General features: G+C 46.8%; 1 protein-coding gene across 3 annotated transcripts; it reads right to left on the bottom strand.

The window, feature by feature from the left end:
• Positions 1-4,812: 4,812 nt before the first annotated feature.
• LOC110336296 (carcinoembryonic antigen-related cell adhesion molecule 1) lies at positions 4,813-20,895 on the bottom strand. Of its 3 annotated transcripts, XM_021218722.2 has the most exons (9): positions 20,774-20,895; positions 19,632-19,991; positions 17,845-18,129; positions 17,119-17,373; positions 15,144-15,419; positions 9,323-9,455; positions 8,476-8,528; positions 7,856-7,884; positions 4,841-6,951 (listed from the first exon to the last, which is right to left on the bottom strand). In XM_021218722.2, exons 1-9 carry the CDS (start codon positions 20,835-20,837, stop codon positions 6,832-6,834), a joined length of 1,575 nt encoding a protein of 524 aa, XP_021074381.1. In that variant the 5' UTR covers positions 20,838-20,895; the 3' UTR covers positions 4,841-6,831. The 3 variants fall into 3 exon arrangements, with proteins under 3 accessions (XP_029388029.1, XP_021074381.1, XP_021074387.1); XM_029532169.1 differs by lacking the exon at positions 8,476-8,528 and having other exon boundaries at positions 4,813-6,951; XM_021218728.2 differs by lacking the exons at positions 17,119-17,373; positions 17,845-18,129.
• Between the last annotated feature and the right edge of the window lie 1,075 nt (positions 20,896-21,970).

Raw genomic sequence — 21,970 nt, forward strand, 5'->3', positions numbered from 1 at the left:
CCTCATCTCCCGTTTATTGAGAGGGCACTTGGCTTTCCTTAGGATGGTTTAGACCTTCTGGGCTCCAGTGCGTTTGTTCAGTTCATCCAATGATGGACTTAAAAATATATTGGTTATAAATTATAATGTGGAGGCTGGAGAGATGGCTCAGTGCTGGTTAAGAGCACTGACTGTAGCTGGGCGTGGTGGCCCACGCCTTTAATCCCAGCACTCGGGAGACAGAGGCAGGCGGATTTCTGAGTTCGAGGCCAGCCTGGTCTACAAAGCGAGTTCCAGGGCAGTCAGGGCTATACAGAGAAACAAAACAAAACAAACAAACAAAAAGCACTGACTGTTCTTCCAGAGGTCCTGAGTTCAATTCCCAGCAACTACATGGTGGCTCACAAACCATCTGTAATGGGATCTGATGCCCTCTTCTGGTGTGTCTGAAGAAAGCATGCAGTGCCTAATGTCACAGCATTGTGAGCATTGCAATCATTTCCTTGCCCACAACACTTGGTAACGTCAGTCTTTAAAACATAGCTATCTGTCAACAGTTTCTTCCTGAGGACCTTTCTGTTTGCACTTTGAAGAACAACAGCTCATGCACGTTGTGCCTGTCGCATTGAGTCCCCTCTCACCCTCTAATCTTCTCCATCTCTGTGTGTTGGGGTCTCCCGGCTCCTTGTTGCCGCCAGGCCTACCTTGCTGTTACACTAATCACCCTCCTTCAAAGCGCCAGCCCCCTACAGGCGCTGAGGCCCACCAGAGAGTTGCTGTGTCTCCACTGCCTACCAAGAGGACCCCCCTGGATCTCCCAGAATGCAGCATCCTTGGACCGCCTACGCCAACAGACATTCGTCCCTGCCTCGATCCTTGGACCCGCCTACGATCGGACCGCCGCCGGCAACTTCAAAGACTTAGGAGGGGACTGGGGATCTTTCCATGTTATTTAAACGGAGTTTGGTTATTAAAATTTGGAGCCTTGATCAGAAATTTGTCTAGGCTTCCATTTTCCTCTTGCACGTTCCATTTCAGCCAGCCCGCCTTTCAGGATGAACCCAGACCGGATTAAAGTGAGTTTTGCCAGAAACTCACAGCTGGCGCCCAACGGACTGGACCTGACCATGGAGGAGCAGACACTGCCTTTGTGAAGCTTCATGTAAGAAATTAAGAGAGTATCGTATCGTGGCCCTCATCCCCGGGAAACAGGTAAATTGTTACAGGCACGATACAGGCTAGGTTGATACAATGTTGGCCTAACATCTGTACTGCCTAGGTTGGCAGTGTAAAATGGAATTAGAAATTTTAGGCATGTTTATGTCCGCAGTCCTCGAATACTGCATCAGGCGAGAGGAATTGGGTTTAAAAAAAAATTTTTTTTTAGATTCTTGCTGGCCATGGCTTAGAGAGTAAATGTATTTTAATATTCTCCTGGAGACAGACCAAAGTCCAGAGATATCTGGCGTTCGCTCTGGACTCCTACAGGAGAAGTTTGATACCTTCTATGCATTGTCTATGTCTGGTGCACCAATTGTCCACGTGTCAAGTCATGTGTTCTTGTTTTGTTGTCTGAATGAGTGACCGTTCTGTGTTCCATGTCTAAAAATACTAAAGGTGGCTAAAACCTTGCCTTGCTGGCGCAGCCTTGGCGCTGCGGTGCCGAAAGAGGCTTGTGGCTTCGCCGGAATCAAACACAGCAGGAGGGCCCCTGCAAAAACTTTAAGATCTGTGCTTCAGGTTACTGTTTCCTGGTGTTCAGCGGTTGTGAGAATCACTTGGGAGTTTTCCAAAATATTCAAGACCAAGTCCCACGAACATATTGCCTCTTCTTCCCCAGGAATGGAGTATAGATTTATGCATGTTGAAAAAATTGCCGAAATGATGTACAACCCTAGCTAAAAGCCATGGCCCAGCTTCTACCTACTCTATCAGGGAGCTTCCATCTCGAACCTTGTCAGTTTCTTTTCCCACTGACATGATAATAGATCAAGAAAACCAACTTAAGGTTTATTCTGGCCCATGGATCAAGTCCATCATGGTGGGAGGGTAAAGGTGGGAGTAGCTTGAAGCAGCTGGCCACATGCTGTCCACACTCAGGAACCAGGGAGTGCCATATGCTTGGTGTCACTCATACCTTCTCCCCACCTACACAGTCCGGGACACACCACAAAGGGAGGGGCCCTTGTGAGGACGAGGAAGTTGAGACTTCCCGCGTCTAGTTGTTTAACCAAGACATTCCTCACACACATTCGTCTAGGTTAGCCTGATTTAGATTCGCAGGTGTGCCTGGAGGCTTGTCTCCTAGGTGATTCTCAGTTTTCTCAAGGTGACAGTTAACACTAACCATCAGTTTTTTTTTTTTTTTTTAAACCATCAGTTTTAAAAGGACCAATGTTTGCATTCCCTTCCAGAACAATTAAACTAGAGATTGTGAATGGGGCCTGAGCATTTTTAACAGATTTCTCAATGGTTCCAGCATGTAGCCATATTTTCTGTTTTCCATTGGATTTCTCTGTACACTCCTTCAGTGCTACGGATCAAACACAGAGCCCCACCCTCCTGGGCAGGTGCTTTGTCTCTGAGCTGCCCCCTCAGCTCTTAACTTCTCTGTCTTTTTTGAGGCATTTGTCCCTTTCTGCCATGGACCGGGCTTAGTGGGCACTCCTCAATCCGTGTGAATCAGAGTCTCGGACAGATGGGCATAGAGTCGGCGGGAATTGACAGACAGACACAGACACAAGAGAGTGTGTTGAATCTGAATGTAATGTCCAAATGAATACCAGACTTTTTATACAGAAGAAAAAAAAAAAAAAAAAGAAAGAAAAGCCAGGCCAAGTTACAGTGACACAAAACAAAAGGAATGCATACATCAAAAGATGGCAGGGACCAGGTGATCTTTACCACTTAGAATGGATCCAGGTGTAATGCTAGCCTATTGTTAAACCCACCACCAGGGGTTCTTAGTAAATACCTGATTATGCTATTCCTTTGGGTCTAGTGAAGAAACCTGTTCCAGTGTATTCCCTTGTTTGGGGGAGACTCTAAGTAATCCATAGCCCCGAGCTAGTCTAGCTCCATTCTTTGTAATGCTTAATTAGTTTCACTGTCTCTACTAGAAGTAAATTTGAATGTTACTGAATAGGTAACATTCTCACTGAATTACTACTGAATTCCAAGCCCGTTGGCTTCAAGGATTTTCTAGGATGCTGGAACACTTTAAAGGCACTTAAAGGGAAAAACAATACTGAAAGATAGCATACACCATACTAATGCGGGGACAGGGTTACGGGCTATGAGAATGCCAAGGTTCCAGGAGACTGAGTTTCCTTGAAACTCTTTGCCTCTTGACTGCCTCTAGGCCTTTCAACCCGATAGGCAGACTTCACTGGAGTGGGCGTAGCACCTTTCAAATTTTGTATAATTGTTATTTTCTGTGTCTTCTGTTTTAGGGATTTCTGTTTCCTAGAGTAAGGACCCATCTTCTCATTTCTATATCTTTCATGAATATATACATTGGCCATCAGGGAGACATTGTCAACCACACACAGTTTGTGTCCTGCCTGAATCTACTGTCCTCACTTGGATGCTCAGTGTGAAACTGCTTATGATGAAGGGTGTGGGTAACCACAGGGGAGAACCATGCTGCTTGTGGTCTTGAGCACAGCACTGGGACGAAGATTTATATGTGTGCATAGGCTAGAGGGGATTGGGTTGTAGGGGACACATCTGATGAGAATTAAGGAACTACTTGAGGGTATGATGGAAAAGTGAAAACATACGTCACATGCAGCATGTGTATGGTTGAAAAAAACCATTAGGGGACCCAGTCTGATGCTCCTGTTTTGAATTCCAACACTTGGGAGGCAGAAGCAGGCATATCATTGTGAGTTTAGGGGAAGCCTGGTTTACAGATGGAGTTCCAGGTCAGCCAGGGCTATATGGGGAGACTGGAAAACAAACAGCTATAGCACACACATAAAATAAATGTAAAAAAAGGAATTATTGTGCAGAGGGGCATGAGCCTTTTTAGATGAAAATTTATTTGAAGGCAGGTGCCATGACTTCCAGAAGAGGTAGGGGCGTGAGAAATACATGCAACAGCCATTGGCAGAGATCTTCGGAGCCGAGCGGAGGGTGGGATAGGGGACATCCAAAGCATCTGAGGACTGACTGGCGTCAGGTCAATGTGTTGGTGGTGGTGGATGCAGCATCTCTGACTGTGGCATGAGATGATGGAAAACTCAAGTGTGAGGGTAGCACACCTTTGACCCCATCCCAGAATGGTCTGTGCTATCTCCAGTTTCTGGGGTGTGGAAATGGGGTGGGGAAGGGCAGGCCACACTTGCATTTCCATGGCTTGCAAATGAAGGACATGACGTGATAAAGTAACACTCTAAGGCATTAATTCGTGCAACTCATTCAGGTCAGTGGTATAAGAGGACAGGGAGAGTAACAAGAAAGGAACAGGAGGTGCTGGAGAGATTCAGTGTGAAAAAACACGTGGAGATTGTTCTGAGTTGAGGGCTGCATTACTGCTTTTGAGTGGCTGAAGTCTTGGGTATTCCACCACGGTAAATCACTCCTCCCACCCAAGTGGCTCCAGACACTCAAAGGCAGTAATGCAGCTTTCAACTCACAAACAACTCCACACGTTCCCCCCCACCCCCGAACTCTCTCTAGCACCTCCTGTTCCCTTCTTGTTACTATTCTGTGTCAGTGTCTCAGTTGTAGAGCGTGTGTCTGGCACATACAAGACCCTGGCTTCCATCCAAAGCATGGCGAAACGAGAAACAAACAGACAGAAAACCCCACAAAGTTACCACTTGTATATCAGTGATATACAATAAATTTTTATTATGAACATAGTGCAAATTTACATGTAACTCAGATTTGGCTTTAGCCAGGCAAAATTAAATAACCCAGCATTGCGTGGGTGAAGCAAAATATACGCAGGGTGTGTTAGGACTGAAAGAAATCCCTGAGTAGGAGAACTAATCAATTCTCTTCAAAGCCTGTTAGGCTTGGCATGAGACCAAATACTTGATATCCAATACAACCTTTGCTTAACAGGCACAGAGGGTGTGCCTTAGCACAGAAGGTTCCTGAGGCGACATTTGCCTTTCCTCCTGCTGCTGCATTCATCCCTGGTGCCCTGGTAGAGAAGGCAGGATTCAGAGGCTTCAGAAAGGCCAGGGCCTGGGAAGAGGACCCCGCTAACAGCCCACTTCCGGTAGAGCACTGATCCACTGGAAGTGCAGAGCATTCCAGGCTGTAAACAATGCCTCTGGCATGAGTGACTGCGTTCCTTTAAGGGCACACTTCACATGAGCCAAACAGACAGTAGCAGAGGCCAAGGTTTCCTGAGAGTGCAGGGCAGACAGAATGTGCAGGGAGCCAGGCCTGGTGGCCTGGGCTGCAGTCTCAGCAGGTGGGGGGCTGCAGAAGGCGTTATTGTGGGATTGAAACCTGCACAAGGTACATGCTGAAACTCTGTCTCAAAAGAAGGAAAAAAGTCAAAAAGAAAGGGGAAACAAAGGCAGAAACACCGCAGAAGGGCAGCTGGAGGCTGGTCCTGGGTTTCCAGAAACCAATTTGGGTCCCCTTTGGTGTGGATGTGGAACGCTTGTTTCTATTTTAGTTTTTGAAGGTGAGAACAGTTTTTGTTAGAGTTTAAAAAAAAAAACACAAGAAGGCAGACAAGCTGGAGATCTCAGAGATAGACTGTCCAGTATCCGAAAGACAGGATAAAAAGATGGAAAAAGGGAAAACAAGGCTTTTTGTGACTAATTCAGAAAAGGAGGAGGCTTAGCCTGACCCATGACAGTGGTTCTGCAAGGGACTGCCTTGCTGTTCATTTATTTATTTTTGGCTTGGAACTCATGATCAAAAGGGCTTGAGGGGCCAAGAGAGACAGAAATCTAGTGGCCCTAAGGCAAAGTGATCAGCTGGCATAGTGAGAGGCAAGTCAGTCGCTACAATTTTCAAATAGTGGATTGTCTTAGAAAGAGGAAAACTCCAATACCTCCACATATGGCTTCTTTTAAAATAATTTCAACACTCTATGAAGGGTATCTCTCTGCTGCTTTTTCACATCCCAGATGTCTGTCAGTCCAAAGTCACCAGCTCTGCTTTTCTGGGCACCTTCCTGGAGGATGTTAGAGATGCTGTCTTTTCTTCTGAATCCTGCCTAGCAGTTTGCTTGCGGTTGCTGACAAAGAGCCTTTCTAGTTGCTCTGAGTGGGTTTTCTGGAGAAAGGCTCAGAGAAGGGCTCAGGTGTGAGGACACAAGGTTCAGAGACTCGAATGCTGCAGATGGGTAAGCACGACACTTGTCAGGTGTGTAGATTGCCCATGGAGGTTCGATCTTCTCATGCGTGGTGGCTTCGCATCAGCCTTTAAAGAGATAGGACTGGCCATTTCCTGCTTCTGTTTTGTTTTGTTTTGTTTTGTTTTGTTTTGTTGGCATAAGCACTTATGTGACCTCCAAAGTTTATGGAAATTCAAGTCAGACTCTGACAGGGCAGGACTTGGAGTTGGGAGGGGGAATAAATGTACTCTGAATAGGTCAATTGAAAACAATCTGGATCAGGAAAGTGAGAGGGTGGGAAATTTTGGTACCTCACTCTCAGCCAAATCTTAATGCCTAGAAGGGTTGAGTTTTCTATAGGCTCCAGAATCCACCTGTTCTTCTATGGACACTGAAGGAGTCAATAGAGTGAATGCCTCTGTGTGTGTGTGTGTGTGTGTGTGTGTGTGTGTGTGTGTGTGTGTGCAGAGACCCTCCAGTGAGGGAGAGAATCTGGGAATGCATCACTGGTGCAGCCAGCAGGACAGACGGACAGACTATGCTCACTTCTTTTTTACTTCTGAATAAACTGTTTCTGTGGCTCTTGGAGATGAAGGGGCTGAAGTTGGCTGGTTGGGTGGCTGGGCATTGAAGTTCAGGACCGTGTATGCGACATCATCCACCTGAAAGTATGAGAGATGATCAGTGACGTCAGCACCACAGGCCCGTGCCTCACCTTGCTGGTGATTGAGTGCCATTGCACAAGGGGAGCTATGGGAGGGGGCTCCTATCACTCACAGTCAGACATCCAGATGGGCTACAGAGCAGAATGAAAGCCAGATGTGTGCAAGGATGTGCACCGTCAGACTGCCTTTGCCCTCTGTAGGGAATGTGACAGCAAAGTGTGTGTGGTCACTGTGGGTGGGTTCCAGCTGTGAAAGGGTCCTTATGACTTAAAGCACTCTTTGGTCTATGTGTGTACTCTGTTGAAAGGCTTAAGTGATGGAAGCCCCGCTTTGACATCAGAGCAGGTCTAGACTGGAGGAGAGAGAATGATGTGCTGCCCTGTGTGGGCAGGGCTGAACACAAGTCAACTTGTTTAATTCCTTTGACCTCTTTTTGAGTTAGTCAGAATGCCCATTGTCTAGGTGACAACGCTTGAGGGTCACAGAGTTAACGTTCCTTGACAAGAGCCACCGAATACTAGGAGTCATAGCCAGAAATTAACCACACGGCGGAGATAATTCCAACACCACTCTTGTGGTAGACTCATGGGACTCATTGACCAGTCTGTCTTTGCTGTGCAGCACTGAGGAGTAGAGACCCATACTGGATTTCACAGTTGTGTCTCCAAGAATACCTTTCTCAGCTTGGTGTGGTAACATACACTTGTCATCCCAGCACATGAAAGGCTAAGGCAAGAGTATGGCCACAGTTCAAGGCCAGCCTTGGTTACATAGTTCAAAGGTTGCCAAGGCTGCATGGTGAGACCCTGTCTCAACAAACAAAGAAACCCAAACAATACAGACACCCCAACTTTCCTCAGACATTTTCTAGCACACTGGCAGCAAAAGTAGCAGTGCTCACCTTGTTAGAGTTGTCAGAAGGAGCCAGATCTAGGGGAACAAGAGGGTGTTATCAGTGCACATGAATAAGGGTTTGTGATTTCTACGGGGGGGGGATTGAAGGGGGGAGGGGACCCATCATCAGTTCAGGAATTGGCTTCCCCACCCCAGTCTGGTCCAGACCCATTGCATTAGTGTCAGAGGAGGAGTGGGATAGAGCCATTCCCGTTTACCCAGTTCACAAGATGCCCAGAGTTGATTCTCAGCAGCATGCCCCAATGGCAAGGAGGAACATAGAGGCCATGGCACCCAGATATCCCACAAAACAAAGAAAGTTTCCCCAAGGTAGAACTCCCACATTTGTAATAGAGGCAGGGAAAATGACACTAGGATGGCTCCTGGAAACATGACTTCTTTATGGCCTGTCTAGCCTAGGTAGAATGAACCCTTCTCCAGAGCTCTCTCATGCCATTCTTCTGTAATTAGGAAGGGTATGATTGGTGGGATCCTTAGCACTGGGAATTGGAGCTCTCTTCCATAAAAGTTCTGAGAGGAAGGCATGGTTTATGATCCCAGGATCCCCTGGCAGAGCAGGACACATGGTATAACACCAGTTCTCATCATGTGATTGGCTTTACTTACTGTGGTTGGAGGCTGAGGGTTTGTGCTCTGTGAGATCTCGCTGGTCACTTCCCCTAAATAAATATCAGACACTGTGACTACTATTCCCACACACGGGGCCTTTGCTCCTGGAGTTGGGGTGGACACTGTGGGCAGCTTCTTCCTGAGAGTTCCTTGGTGTTAGTGATGCCCATCGCATCAACTTGGCACTGCCTTCCCTCCTGGTGCCTCAGAGCTTAATCTAATCATGATCCCTGCTAGTATTTGTTCTTCCCTCTTTTTGGGACTCCGAGTTTGCTCTCCTTTTCCCCTGGGTGCCATGGCTGCACCCAGGGCTGGCACTTTACTGTTAGTGAGCTGTGTCCACCAGCTGTAGCTTCTTAGGTGCTCCTGCACCTGTCGTACTTGACCCTGTCCTGTCTGGCTTACTGCAGGTGGTTCTTTTGTTTCTACTCATGTTCTTGACCAGGAGGACTTTAATGCTTCTTCTTCATCCTAGGGTCTCTTCTCAACCTGACCCCTGTCCCTCCTGCTGCTGCTTCAGTCAGCAGGACATGCTACCTTCACCGTCTTGCTGCTTCCTGGAGTCCCTCCCTTCTCTCTCTTCTTGGACTTTGGCTTCCTGACTGGAGGACAGAAGGACATAATTGAATCTGTTCTCTAAGTAGGTGGGAGTGGATACCAAGAAACAGAGGCATTCAAGGACCACAAAGACAGGGAGGCAGCGTGCACAGGATCAGTGCTGAGAAGCAGAGGTTTAGGAAAGGAGAGAAAGAGCTCCTGCTCAGGCAGAGGGAGAGAAGCCCTTGCCCACTCCCAAGCATGACACTAAGACTTGGAGCAAACAAACAAGGAGAGACCATCCTACCCGCCAGACTTCCTGGAATAGAGGAAATACGCCAGCGCTGCTATTAGGGCCACCCCAGCCACAGCTCCAATCACGATGCCAGCAATGGCGCCATCTGAGAGGCCCCCTTGTGTTGGGTCAACTGTTGGGTCAACTGTCAGGGAAAGAAAAGGCAAGAAGGAATGAAGTGAAAGTCTTTTCTAGTGGTGGGTCCTGGAGAGTTTTCAGCATGACGTTATTTCTGTCCACCATTTTGGGAGATATATTTTCTGTTGTAAAGTTGATTGGACGAGTTGAAGTATGAGGCCCTTAGCAAACGCCTCTTCCCCTCGCATCGTTGTCCTAAGTTTTTTCTCCCTCTTCCTTCCAATCCCCCAATTCCACCAAATCTATCCTGGCGATAGCCTGTGGGAATTCGAGACAGGATGATTGCTGTTGTGCATGTTAAAACTTCCAGTGTTTTCATGGCTACGTCTGCCCCACAGGGTCTCAGTGTGGCAGCCATGAGTAAGTGGTCCCTTATGACCATGATGTAATTGCCAGAAGGCACAGAGACCATGCTCTGTGCAGTAGGGTAGGAAAGCAAGGCAGACCCTGGAAGAGTCCATTTCCTCTGCTGTGTGACTCTGCATATGCAGTCTCAACTTGGCAGGAGCTCTGAGCTGTACTGTACTTGAAGACACGCCTTCTCTGCTTCCCTGGGATCATATCTGCATGTGGCCTAAGGGCTACCCCAGGCTCACCTTCAAGTCTAAGCCCATCATAGCTATATCCTGGAGAATGAAAACTAATAACTTACTTACTAGGTTTGAAATTTTGCAATAGACCCACCCCCCTTTCTCTCTCATTTTTATTTAGTAGCCATGTGGTTTCACTTTTTGGATGACACATGTGTCCCAGCCCCTGTTGTAATAACACTTTTCACACCTCTTTACTCTTTGTTGTATACAACCATTTGTGGTTCGACCCTGGCCGGTTTGCTCAAGAGTGATTGTTAATGCTAATGTTGGTGACAATGATAATAATATTTATGATGTAGCTGTCCCTGTGTTTGCATCTGTTTTTTTGTTTTTGTTTTTGTTTTTTTGAGACAGGGTTTCTCTGTGTAGCCCTGGCTGTCCTGGAACTCACTCTGTAGACCAGGCTAGCCTCGAACTCAGAAATCCGCCTGCCTCTGCCTCCCGAGTGCTGGGATTAAAGGCGTGTGCCACCACGCCCGGCTTTGCATCTGTTTTTATCTATATGGTGAGTCTATCACATTGAAATTACTTCCATTTAAAGAGTGAAAAAGCCTGAGGTTTAAATTTTTGTTGTTGTTGTTGTTTTTTAAATGTACTTAACTCTGTGGTTAATCAGAGGGAAGCTTTTCTGCCTGATGTTGAGGCAGGAATAGGTATAGCTAACACTTTCTTACTCTCTCTGTGTGGGAGCTTGGCAAAAATGTTACTTGGTTATTATATTAAATACTTAAAAACTACTATGATCCAGGTAAAGGGTGTAATGCATCCTAGAATCCTAGCATTCAAAGGCTGAGGCAGGAGGATTGTGGGTTTGAGAAGTGTCTGGGCTATAAAATGAGACCCTTGCCTCACAAAGCTCTGCCAAACTAGTGGAAGGAGGAAAGTGGCGATCAGAATGAAGAGGACAAGACAGAGTCTAGGATACAGAAAGCTGATACATCGAATGTTCAAAATGATTAACAATGGCAACCTTTCCCCAGATTAGCTTGGAAAAAAGAGGTGGCTGTTACTGAAATTTGAGACCTTACCATCCACTCTTCAGAATACTAAGAATTCTAAGAGCACTCAATAGTTATACGCTAGCAGCTGGGTGGCCTCGAAGCAACAAACAAATTCCTAGAATCCTGGACTCTGCAGAGATGCAAGCATGAAGAAACATAAAATTGAACAGATGTATAACCAATAAGACTGGATCAATAAAAAAGTTGACAAAGTTTCACAGCCTTTAATGACAAAAAACACTGAACACTGGTCTAGCCCAGTGTCACAAAGGCCACCCATGGAAATGCACAGCCAATGTGGTACTCAGTGGGGACACTGACAGCTTTCCCTCTAAGATCAGGGAGAATGCAGGATGCTGCTGTGACTACTTCTGTTCAAAAGATTCTTAGGAGCCCTACACAGAGCCATTAGTGTAGACAATGACATAAAAGTACCCAATTATAAAGTGGTAAAGTAGATGTCTGTAGAAGACACAAACTTGTTTTTAGAAGATCCTTAACATTCTACAGAACATTCTCAGAACTAAATTAGTAAAACCAGCAAAATGTTGGCTAACAAAAGGAACCTACCCAAGAGAGCTGTATTTCTGTATATTAATACCAACCACAAACAGTTAGAGTTCCTTTTCTTCCTCCTGCCTGTTCTAGAGATTAAAACTAGGGTCTCATGCAAGTGTTCAGCCACTGAGCAATAGTCCCTTAACAGTGAACTATTTGGATAGAAATTGAGGAAGTATTTTATTTAGGAGGACAATGAGAAGAATAAATACTTTGAATCAACTCTGCCAAAGAGATAAAAGACTTACACTACCAAACACTGCTGACAGATATGATGAAAGAAGACAAGAAATGAAAGAGGCCAGGTTGGATGGGCTGGGGGACATACTGTCAATGTTCTTATTGTTTCATTGCTGGAGATTGAGCCCAGGGCTTGTGCATAGGAAGCAAATGCTCTACCATTGAGCTATATTCCGAGCTCTGCCTTTTAACTTTTGTTTTGAAACAGCGTGCCACTAAGTTACTCAGGGTGGCCTTGAACTAGTTATGTTAGGCACTCTTCATTGGTACTGCTGCCTCAGCTTCTTGAGTGGCTGGTATCACAGTCATGAGCCAGACTGACAGACTTTTTACAAACAGATGACGATATTACTATGGTATTCTATCAGTCCTATGCACATTGGATTCAAACCCCAGTGATATTTTATACAGAAATAGAAAAATCTATTCTAGCTGTCCTGGAGCTCACTATATAGACTAGGCTGGCCTCAATGTCCCAGGGAATCCAGTTATCTCTGCCTCCTGAGGTCAGGGGTTAGAGGGAAGTGCCGTCACACCCATCCTTAAAAGGATCTTGAAAAGGAAGAACAAAATTGCATGAACATCCTTCAGGATTTCATAATTATAGTACAATCAACTTAAGCCTACCCCGACTAGCTCACATTAAACAGGACTCAGGCTATGGTTATTTTATTTGGCTTTGGCAATTACTATAGGATTACCTGTAATCTAGTCTGCTGCGGCCTGTCTACCCCCACCGAGGTGTACCCCAGAGGCTAGCTGTTTCTCCTGGCCAAGTGGGCTCACTGTCCATCCCCCCCCCTCTCTAACCAGGTCACTTCAAGTCCTCTCTAATCCCCCCCAGTAACTGGCTGTAGCCAATTTGCTGTGTATTGAAATGCTAAGTGTGGGCCCCCATGACCTGGCTGCCCCAGAGACCAGACAGTTAATTCTCACTGGTAAATAAAGATGCCAACAGCCAATAGCCGGGCAGAAGAGACATAGATGGGTTTTAGGGCTCCTGCCTAGGGGGTCCAGGGAAAACAGAGAGGGGTGAAGGAGGGAGGGAGGGAAGGAGTAGGAAGAGGAGGGGGAGGAGGAAGGAGGAAGGAGGATGAATGTGAGGGGAAAATAATGTTGCCATGGGTTAGGAGTCAAGCAAACATGGCCCTGAGGGCTGGCCAATTGGAGTTAAGATCAGCCCAGATGTAACGTAGTAAGTAATAACTTGGGGTTATTGATAGGAAATAGATTTTAATAGCATAGAGGGCAGATATCTGCCCAGCTCTAGTACAGATTAAGGCTTATTGTAAATAATAAAAGTTGTGTACCTTTTTTTCTGAGAACTGAATGATCAAAAGTGGAGTAGAAACTCCAGATTGGGATTAAAAATTTCTACAACAATAATTTTAGTACAAATCCACAATAACCAAACTGTCTGACATAAAGGCAGACATATAGAGTAGTGAAATAGAATAGACAGCTCGGAACTGCTCATGTACACTGGCCAGTGATTCAGTTAAAGATCAGTTGAGCATGATAAGTGTGCATGTTTATGGGCCACTGTATATGTTTTGCATATCTACTGTAATGTGTTGTCAGATCAGAGAGGATGGCGTATCTATCGCTTCATTTGTTATTTTTAATGTTATGAACCTTCATCTCTGTTGGCTCTTTTGAAAGACAGAGTTAGTTGGTGCAAAGCAGAGGTGTCCTATCGAGTTACAGAATCTGCAAAGCATTCTTGCTGTCCAACTGCACCTGGGACCAGATGTGTTTTCATCAGGCTAAGACTGCTCAATGACAGAAGGATAATCTTTTAAACAAGGGGTGTTGGGGAAATGGGGTATCCAGGGAAAAGAGTGATTGATTTCAAGCCCTCACCTAACATCATATAAAAATTAATTCTAAGTGTATCAAAGACACTAATATCAAAGCCAAACACCATAAAACTTTTAGAAAACAGTTTTTCTGAAAGCTTTTTGAAATTGAATTTGGTACGGTTTCTTTGTCATGATGCCAGATGCATAGGTCCACGATAAAAATAGATAAAGTGGACTTCAGCAAAATTGAAAATGTTTGTGCATCGGAGGATGTTATCAGTCATACAACCCAGCAGGTCTTTGTGGTGCTTTTCACAATAATCATGGCATGGACAGTAAATGTCTATCAGTGGATGAATGAGTAAAGAAAGTGTGAATGTATATTCACATAGCAGTGCCATTGGACCTTTAAAAGGAGGCAGCTCAGGCTGGTGAGATGGCTCAGCAGGTAAGAGCACCCGACTGCTCTTCCTAAAGGTGCAGAGTTCAAATCCCAGCAACCACATGGTGGCTCACAACCATCCTTAACAAGATCTGACTCCCTCTTCTGGAGTGTCTGAAGACAGCTACAGTCTATATAATAAATAAATAAATCTTAAAAAAAAAAAAAAGAATTACTTAAAAAATAAAAAGGAGGCAGCTCTGTCATGTGATTATGTGAAAGAGCCTAGAGGACAGGATGCTGGGTGAGACGGGCCATGCATGGGAAACAGCTCCACACGGTCTCATCCATGATCTCAACAATGTCTGTGGAAGGAGAGAGTGGAGTGAAGCTGACCAGAGACTTCATGGAGCAGGAGCAATGGGGAGTCACTGGTCAGGGTACAAAGTTTAAGACAGACCAGAAGGTTAGGTTTTGAGAGGTATGACACATCAGGGGAATTATAGTCAGCCATAATGTCTTAGCATAAAAAATGATAAAGGAAGTAACAAATGTGTTAATCATCTTGGTTTAATCATTCCTGTATCTAGATATTATTTCTCTTAAATGTATTCAATTTTTATGCCAATTTAAAAACCATTACTAATAATAAACAAAGGCTTTTAACAGGAAAGCAAAAAAAAGTCTGCTTTTAGAGTAGCAGAAAATACTTGTAAATAAAACATCTGACAAGAGGTTAATATTCAGAATGCGCAAGAAACTCCAGCACTAGTGGAAAAACAAAACAAAACAAAAAAACCCCAAACATCCCAACTTAAAAACAAGGAAAGGACTTGTAGCCTGTAGTTCCAGGGTAACCTGGAACTTGCTATGTAGACAATGCTGGTTGGAAACTTATAGAGATCCATGGACTCTGCCTGTGATGTGCTGGGATTAAAGGTGCCATGCTTAGCTTGCTGTGTTTTACCGTGAACTGACTCACATCCATCACCATGGTGGCCATATTTGTATTTTTGAGATGTATTTTTCTCCTTGAAACTTTTACCCATTTTGCACACCCTTGATAAATTGCACCCACCATCAACACTCTGGAGTAAGAAGGGTGGTGAGTTCACTCACATATTATGTCCAGTTTGATTGGGTTGCTCCTCTTGAGGCTGACTGGATTGGAGCTCTCACACTGATACTCCCCGGCATCTTCCCTCTTAACAGGGTCTATTCTGAGGATGCTGTTGTTCTGGGAGAGGGTCATCCTCTCTGTGAGCTGAAGACTCTGGCTGTTGAAGAGCCAACGGATGTCGACTCCAATGTCATTCGACAAGCAGGTCAGGGTCACAGACTCGAGTTCTTTGATTGTGGTGTTGGTGACTTGGAGGGAGGGCTGAGTCACTTGCTCTGTGGACAGAGGAGGGGACCAGCTGAGAGTCCTTCATCCTTAGAGATCTCAACCAACTCACAGGGCCCACAGAATGAAATGGTCCTCTGTAAGGTCACATGTTTGGGTTCAAGATAAGATCTGTAAGGAGAGAGATGTAAACCCCTCCTACCCAGATCACCCAGAGTGACCCTTGTCTCAGGGTACTTGTATAGATTCCTCACCAGGAACCTCTCCATTCCATAGGTCCAGAAACCTCACCAGGGAGCAATGTTTTTCCCATTGATTTTTTTGTGCTCACTCTTTAAGTGAGTGCAGTGTCAGGTACCTCTGTCCAAAATAGCTTTCTATTCTGTAGATAATTTGTCATCGGGTTAAGATGGCCCAGCTAATCTTAAAGATGTTAAAGCCTAGACCACAGGACTGGGAGCAATCCCAAACTAAAGAATTTCTATGAGAAGAAAAATGTTATTTCCTCATCCCATGAATTAAATACCACAGTGAGGAAGTGAATGGTCGCAGTGTTATCAACAGCTTGCCACTCTAGTGCTCACTACAGATTTCTCTAAAAGACAAGGTCTCACTGTACAGTCCTAGATAGCCTGGAACTTGCTCTGTAGACCAGGCTGGCCTTAAACTCAGAAACCCATCTGCTTCAGCCCCATGAGTGCTGGGATTAGAACTGTGAGCCACCACACATGGACCATACCACAGAGGTGTGTCTCGGTGCTTTTCTTGTCCTTTCCTCTACACAGAAACTCAACACGAAGGTCCCTTTTCTGCAAGCCAGTGTCCTTCACTGTTCTCAGGGATCACCCTGTGCTGGTGTCCAGAGCTCACACAGCTGAACCTTTAGAGCCAGGACACAGTTCAGAGCCAACTGCCCCAAAGTTCGCTTTTTCCCTTTTCCAGTCTTTGGGAACAAGCAAACCCCCATGGGCTCTTTGCTGTCCACCAGTGGCCTTTTATTTCACTGTTTTATTTTTTTATTTTATTTTTTTTATTTTTGAGGCAGGATCTCACTATGTAGCTTTGGCTGGCTTGGAACTCATCACTATGTGGACCAGGCTGGCCTCAAACTCGTACATCTCTACCCCCCCCCCCCTTAGTGCTGGAATTAGAGGTGAGCACACCACACTCCGCCTATGTTTATTTTTAAACCTTGAGAAGAGCATCATCAAATTCCCAGCGATGTGGTTCACCCCAAGTCAGAACAGGGCTCCCAGGTTATCTCCTGTAACCAGGTCTTCCCATCCCATCATTCAGGGAGACAGGAACAGATCTGGGAGCAGAGCTCAAAGCTGCTGGTCCCCATCTGAGGGGATTTTTTTTTTCTCCTCTCACTTGGAGAAAATGAATGTGAGCGTAGTTCAAAGCCCTGAGTGTTCCTTCTCGGTCATGGAGATCACAAAAGGAAAATGGAAGTGACAGAAGGCATGGGTTAGTGACAGAAGGAAATCTCCCTCCCCTTGGAAGTCCCTTATACTACCCGAGGCTTTTCAAGGCTGGGAGAACCTCATCCGTTCCAAGCTCAATCCCCGGTCAGCCAGCAGAAACAGAAAAGGGTTAGATATATGGATGGAGGAAGAAGCTCTGGGGAGGATTGTGTTTTGCCTGTTCCCATAGAAACAGGCTGGAAATGACATTGTTTTGCACCTTCCCAAAACACCAAAAGACTCCACTCCAACCCTGCTGCTGATACTTCAGGGATCCACTTACCAAGGACTGTAATGTTCTTGTCTGTGGTCCTACTGAGGCCAGTGACAGAGTTATTGACGAAGCAGGTATAGGTTCCGCTATTATTAGTAGTGATGTTGGGGATAAAGAGCTCTTGGGAGGATGCATGGGGCTTCTCATTGATAAGCCAGAGGTACTGTGCAGGTGGGTTAGAGGCTGCATGGCAGGAGAGGTTGAGGTTTGACCCTGGATTCAAATAAATATCTGGGGGGGATATAATCGGGGTGTCCGGACCATCTGGAGCAAACAGAATAAAGCNACATGTGACATCAGCAGAGGGAAGGGGAAATCCTCGTCTCTAGAAGGCTACAGTATCTGTGCTATAACCTCAGTTAAGCAGGTCCCAGCCAGAGCTGGGGTGAAGGTTAGTAGAAGGGTACTCATGTAGTGTGCATGTGTCCTGATCCATCACCAACACACAGAGAACAGCCCCATTGGACACTCAAGTGTTCACTGAGCCTGAGTCTGAGATGTCCCCTGTGTCTCCATCACCCTGAGCCTCTCTAGACAGGAATAATCCCTCCAGTCCATTCTAGCTCAGGGCTGGGCCTGGCTTCATGTGCTTGCTCTAGGCCAGTAAGTATATCATGGCCCATCTAGATATATATATGTGGTGGGTCTGTCATGAACCCAGGAGCGACTTTGTGTTCTGGCTCTAGCTCTCTGTATTTAGGCAGCTGTAGCAAGAATGGGAAAGAAGTTACTCACAGATAATGTTCAGGCTGAATGGGTCACTTCGGTTGGCACTCACTGGGTTCCGGGTTTCACACTCATAGGGTCCTGTGTCATTCCTCGTGACATTGAGTAAAGTGAGAGTCCTGTTGCCCTCAGACAGCTTCAGCCTGTCACCTTCTGAAAGGCTTTCACCATTTCTGCTCCACAGGTAGGTTATATTATGAGGGTCAGTGTAAGAGCCACAGGTTAATGATACGGAGTCGTCACCCTCCACTGGGCTGGAGTTGTTGCTTGTGATGTTGGGCTTTAGTAATAGGGCTGTGCAGATAATAGAGAAAAGATTGCCCTGTGTAGTACCTCTGGTCTTTACAATGGCCTCTTTCAATCCGAGCTGGTCTCTTGCCTCCCTGCCAACACAGATCCTTAGAGAACCAGGCAGGAGGCAAATTACAGTGCAGGTCTCCTGCACTGTGTATGGGAGAAGCAAGGTCTCACCTGGGTACCTGAGCTGCAGTTTGGTGATGCACAGACTCAAGACTCAGAATCAGAGACCTCCTCATGTCCTGGTGCTCACTGATCAGTTATTCCCCTTTAGACACAGTGTGTCGACTCCCTCCAGCTGCCAGGACAGCTGCTGCTCAGGGTAGACAGGTGCCCTCCAAGCCTTTGCTGTTCGGGGCTGTCCTACAGATAGGCAGTGAGGACACTTCCCATTGAGCTTCTCCGAGAACCCTCACAGCCTGTCAGATATTCACACAAGAGACCTGCAACTGCCTAGCATTCAGGTTGGGCTGGTTCACAAGGTTGGCCATTCTTGTCGGGTGTTTGGTGTTGACTGACATGAATAAGAGATCCCCAAAAGAGAAGCCCGAGTGCAAGAAATTATCTAAAAGAGTAATGAGTGCCTAGTAAGGTCTCCAGGGTGGGGAGGCTGGAGATGTGGCTCTGGACAGGTAAACTCGTGCCGCCGAGGGCCTGAGTGACCCTGACTCAGTGACTGTATTTCCTGCCTTAGTTTCCCCATAGTAGGACATATGGTAAATGATCATTGCTATGCCTGCAAATTAACCTTAAAAGGAACAATGATCTGACCTTCCATAGACCAGAGTCTGTTACTATTTGCCTGCAGGAAATAATCCCTGGCCTGGACACCCTGGAGAGCAAGGAGCTNCCACTTGTACACGGTTTCCTCCTATCATTTTNNGGCTCTCNATCTTCCTGGGANGCCTCCCAGGAGCATCGCANCAGTTGNCTGGGTGTCTCTCANACCTCTCCACACATGATGAGCGCACTGGGTCTCAGAAGGAGGTACCCAGGTGACCTACCTCAGACATGGCTCTAGTCTAGGCTGCCTGTCAACAGGCTACCAGCCTGCAATCAATCATTGTCCCTGTCAGCTCTAACAAGAGGGCAAATTTCAACCCCGGCTAAAAACTTCCCAGGGTTCCTCAAGTCCAGGGTGTGTCTGGAACAAAGCTTCCTGGTGCTCACCTCTCTGTGAGATTCCCATGGTTTCCTCAGGCAGGCCCTGTTTGAGCCCTGAAGGGTCTTTCTCAAGGCCATGCTCAGGATAAGCATCCTAAGTGACTGTGCAGAGTCTGACCTCCTCGGACTGAGTTACCTCACAACCTCTTCTCTGAAAGAGTGGGTCCAAGTGAAGCATCCCGGTTTATTGCTGTTTTTCTCCCCTCTGTGTGCCCTGAACTAAATGTTCCAGCCACAATGCGGGGGACATCGTAGAGTCATCTAGGATTGACAATGCTGTGTGGGAAGCAGGATTAGCTCTACCCATGACCCCGAGGTTACAGAGAATTACTTACGGTGTACATAAAATCGCACAGATTCCTGAGTACGACCATAGTTTTGATCTGTCATTTCTAGTGTGTAGACTCCTTCATCATTCTTAGTGACCCTTTGGAAGAGCAGGGATCCATTGCTGTATATTGTCTCTCTGCCGCTGTGTGCATTCCCTGTTACATTCCTATTATTGGATGGTATAAATCGTGCAATTTCATTGTTTGTATCCAGAGTGGTTCCCTTGTACCAGGAAAAGGCTCCGAGTGCCTGCGGCAGATTGTGAACAAGTAGAAGAACGTCCTTGTCTTCAGCAACGTTGGGCGGCACAGCCTCAATGGTGACTTGGGCAGTGGTGACAGGGCTCCAGGAGGCTAAAAGTAAGGCTAAGAAGGAAGAGAGAAAGGTCTATCAATGTTAGGACCTTTGCAAAACCTGAGTCTTGCTGTGCCTGTGTATCCTATTGGGTGGTGTCCAGCAGATCACCTCCATTCCTCATCAGCGCTGCATCTTTCCACGGTAGGAAACGCTCTTCTCGGGTGGTCACACAGCTCACCGCTCACTGCCCTCAGATCCCAGCTCACACTCAGTCTTTGCTGAGTGTAGGCCTATCTTCTCTGAACTCCTCCTCTAAATACTCTGCGCCTTCATTTTCTGGCCTTTCTCTGCTGTGGGTTTTTTTTTTTTTTTTCCTGAAGTGCTTGCCAACCTGACCCCACCTAGATATCCTTGCTGGCCTGCCTTTCTGCACAGAAGAACTAGGACTTTGTGAGGAGGGCTAGGTGGATCTTGACTTAACCCCTGCTGCCTGGAACACGCTCGCTCATATACCTGCGTCAGATCAGTGTCCCGGAGCCTAGAGTATTTGCAAATTTGTCAGCATAGTATGCTGTTTCCTTGCCCCAGTTTGGTTTTTCGTGGAGAGTCACCCTGACAGAGCTGTGGACTTCAGTCTTCAGGATATCCTGGCCAGTGTGANAAACTTAACAATAGGGAAGGACTGAGTTTCTCCTCACCATTTGCTGATCCACATTCACCGAGAGCTTCCTGTTGCCCTCAGGCTTCAAGCAGAAGCCAGATGTCCCTTCTCAGGTTCCTTCCCTCTCCCAGAAGACCCCAGCCAGTCTCTGAGCTCNCCTGCTCTCTACTGGGAGCAATGTCTCCTTACCTGTGAGCAGTAGTCCTCCCCAGGGCATNTGCCCTTTTTGGAGATGTGCTGAGGCCAGCTCCATGTCCCTGCTGCCTGCTAGCTTCTTCTCCAACACTGCTGCCAAGCCTGGCTGCCCTGGTATCTGCCCAGCTTTTCTTACCAGAGCTGAGTCTCCTCCCAGAGCAGGGCACCTCCCAGAGTCACGTGGGCTGGGGGTGGAGCCTGCGACTCTGACAATGCTGTTCTCCTGTCNGTGGGGGCCTCCCATCCTTCTATTCCTCTCTTTCCAGTTCAGTGTTCTAGAATATAATCTGAGCAGCAAGGCTGAGGAGTGCCCTGTGCCCTGGCCTTGGGGCTGTCAGCAGCAGCACTTTTCTTGCACTTCCTATAGCCTAGAGTGACACAAAATCTCAGGAGAGCCCTGTGTGCCCTGTTCTCAATGCTCACTGAAGGTGGGGTTTACTCTAGGCAGGAAGTGGCTGAGTTATCTGGAGCATTGGGAAAGGCCCAGCTGAGTGATGACTGGGTAGGGCCTGATCCATTATCACTGGTGAAGCAGTCAGGTGTCTGCTGCTAGAATACCAGTTGTCTCAGGGTCCTGAGTGTGCAGGAGAAGTGACCTGTGTCATTGAAAGAGGACTGTGTGCTCCACCTTCCTATGAGGGTGCCAGGGAGACCTCCCCAGCTTCCTGTGCTGGCCAAATGTGATTCAGGTCTGCCCATGTCCTCTGTGACCCTCCCAGGATGGCTTTGTTCTCCTTGGTGAATGCCCTGGGATCTCCCATCTCTCCCTTGGATGATGGAGGATGGAAGGGACCACACCGGCTGTCCTTGCAGAATGGAGTTCTCAGAGATACAGGAAAGAGGCAGTAGGTCAGAGCATGGTTAGGTGAGGGAGCTGGCTCCAGGTCTGTGGGAACTGGGATGGAAACCAGGCTGCAAGATAGGTTCATACATATTCTTTTGTTGGTCATCCAGTCCCTGGGAGCTCTGGGGAGGGTCTGGCCTGTTGACACTGTTGCTCCCCCCCACTGGGCTGCAAACCCCCTCAGCTCCTTCAGTCCCTTCTCCAACTCCTCCATCGGGGACCCCGAGCTCAGTCCAATGATTGGCTGTGAGCATCTGCCTCTGTATTTGTCAGGCTCTGACAGAGTTTCTCAGGAGACAGCCATATCAGGCTTCCATCAGCAAGCACTTCCCAGCATCCACAATAAC

Source organism: Mus pahari, chromosome 19 (genome assembly GCF_900095145.1).
Source record: "Mus pahari chromosome 19, PAHARI_EIJ_v1.1, whole genome shotgun sequence".
In the NCBI taxonomy this organism is placed as follows: domain Eukaryota; kingdom Metazoa; phylum Chordata; class Mammalia; order Rodentia; family Muridae; genus Mus; species Mus pahari.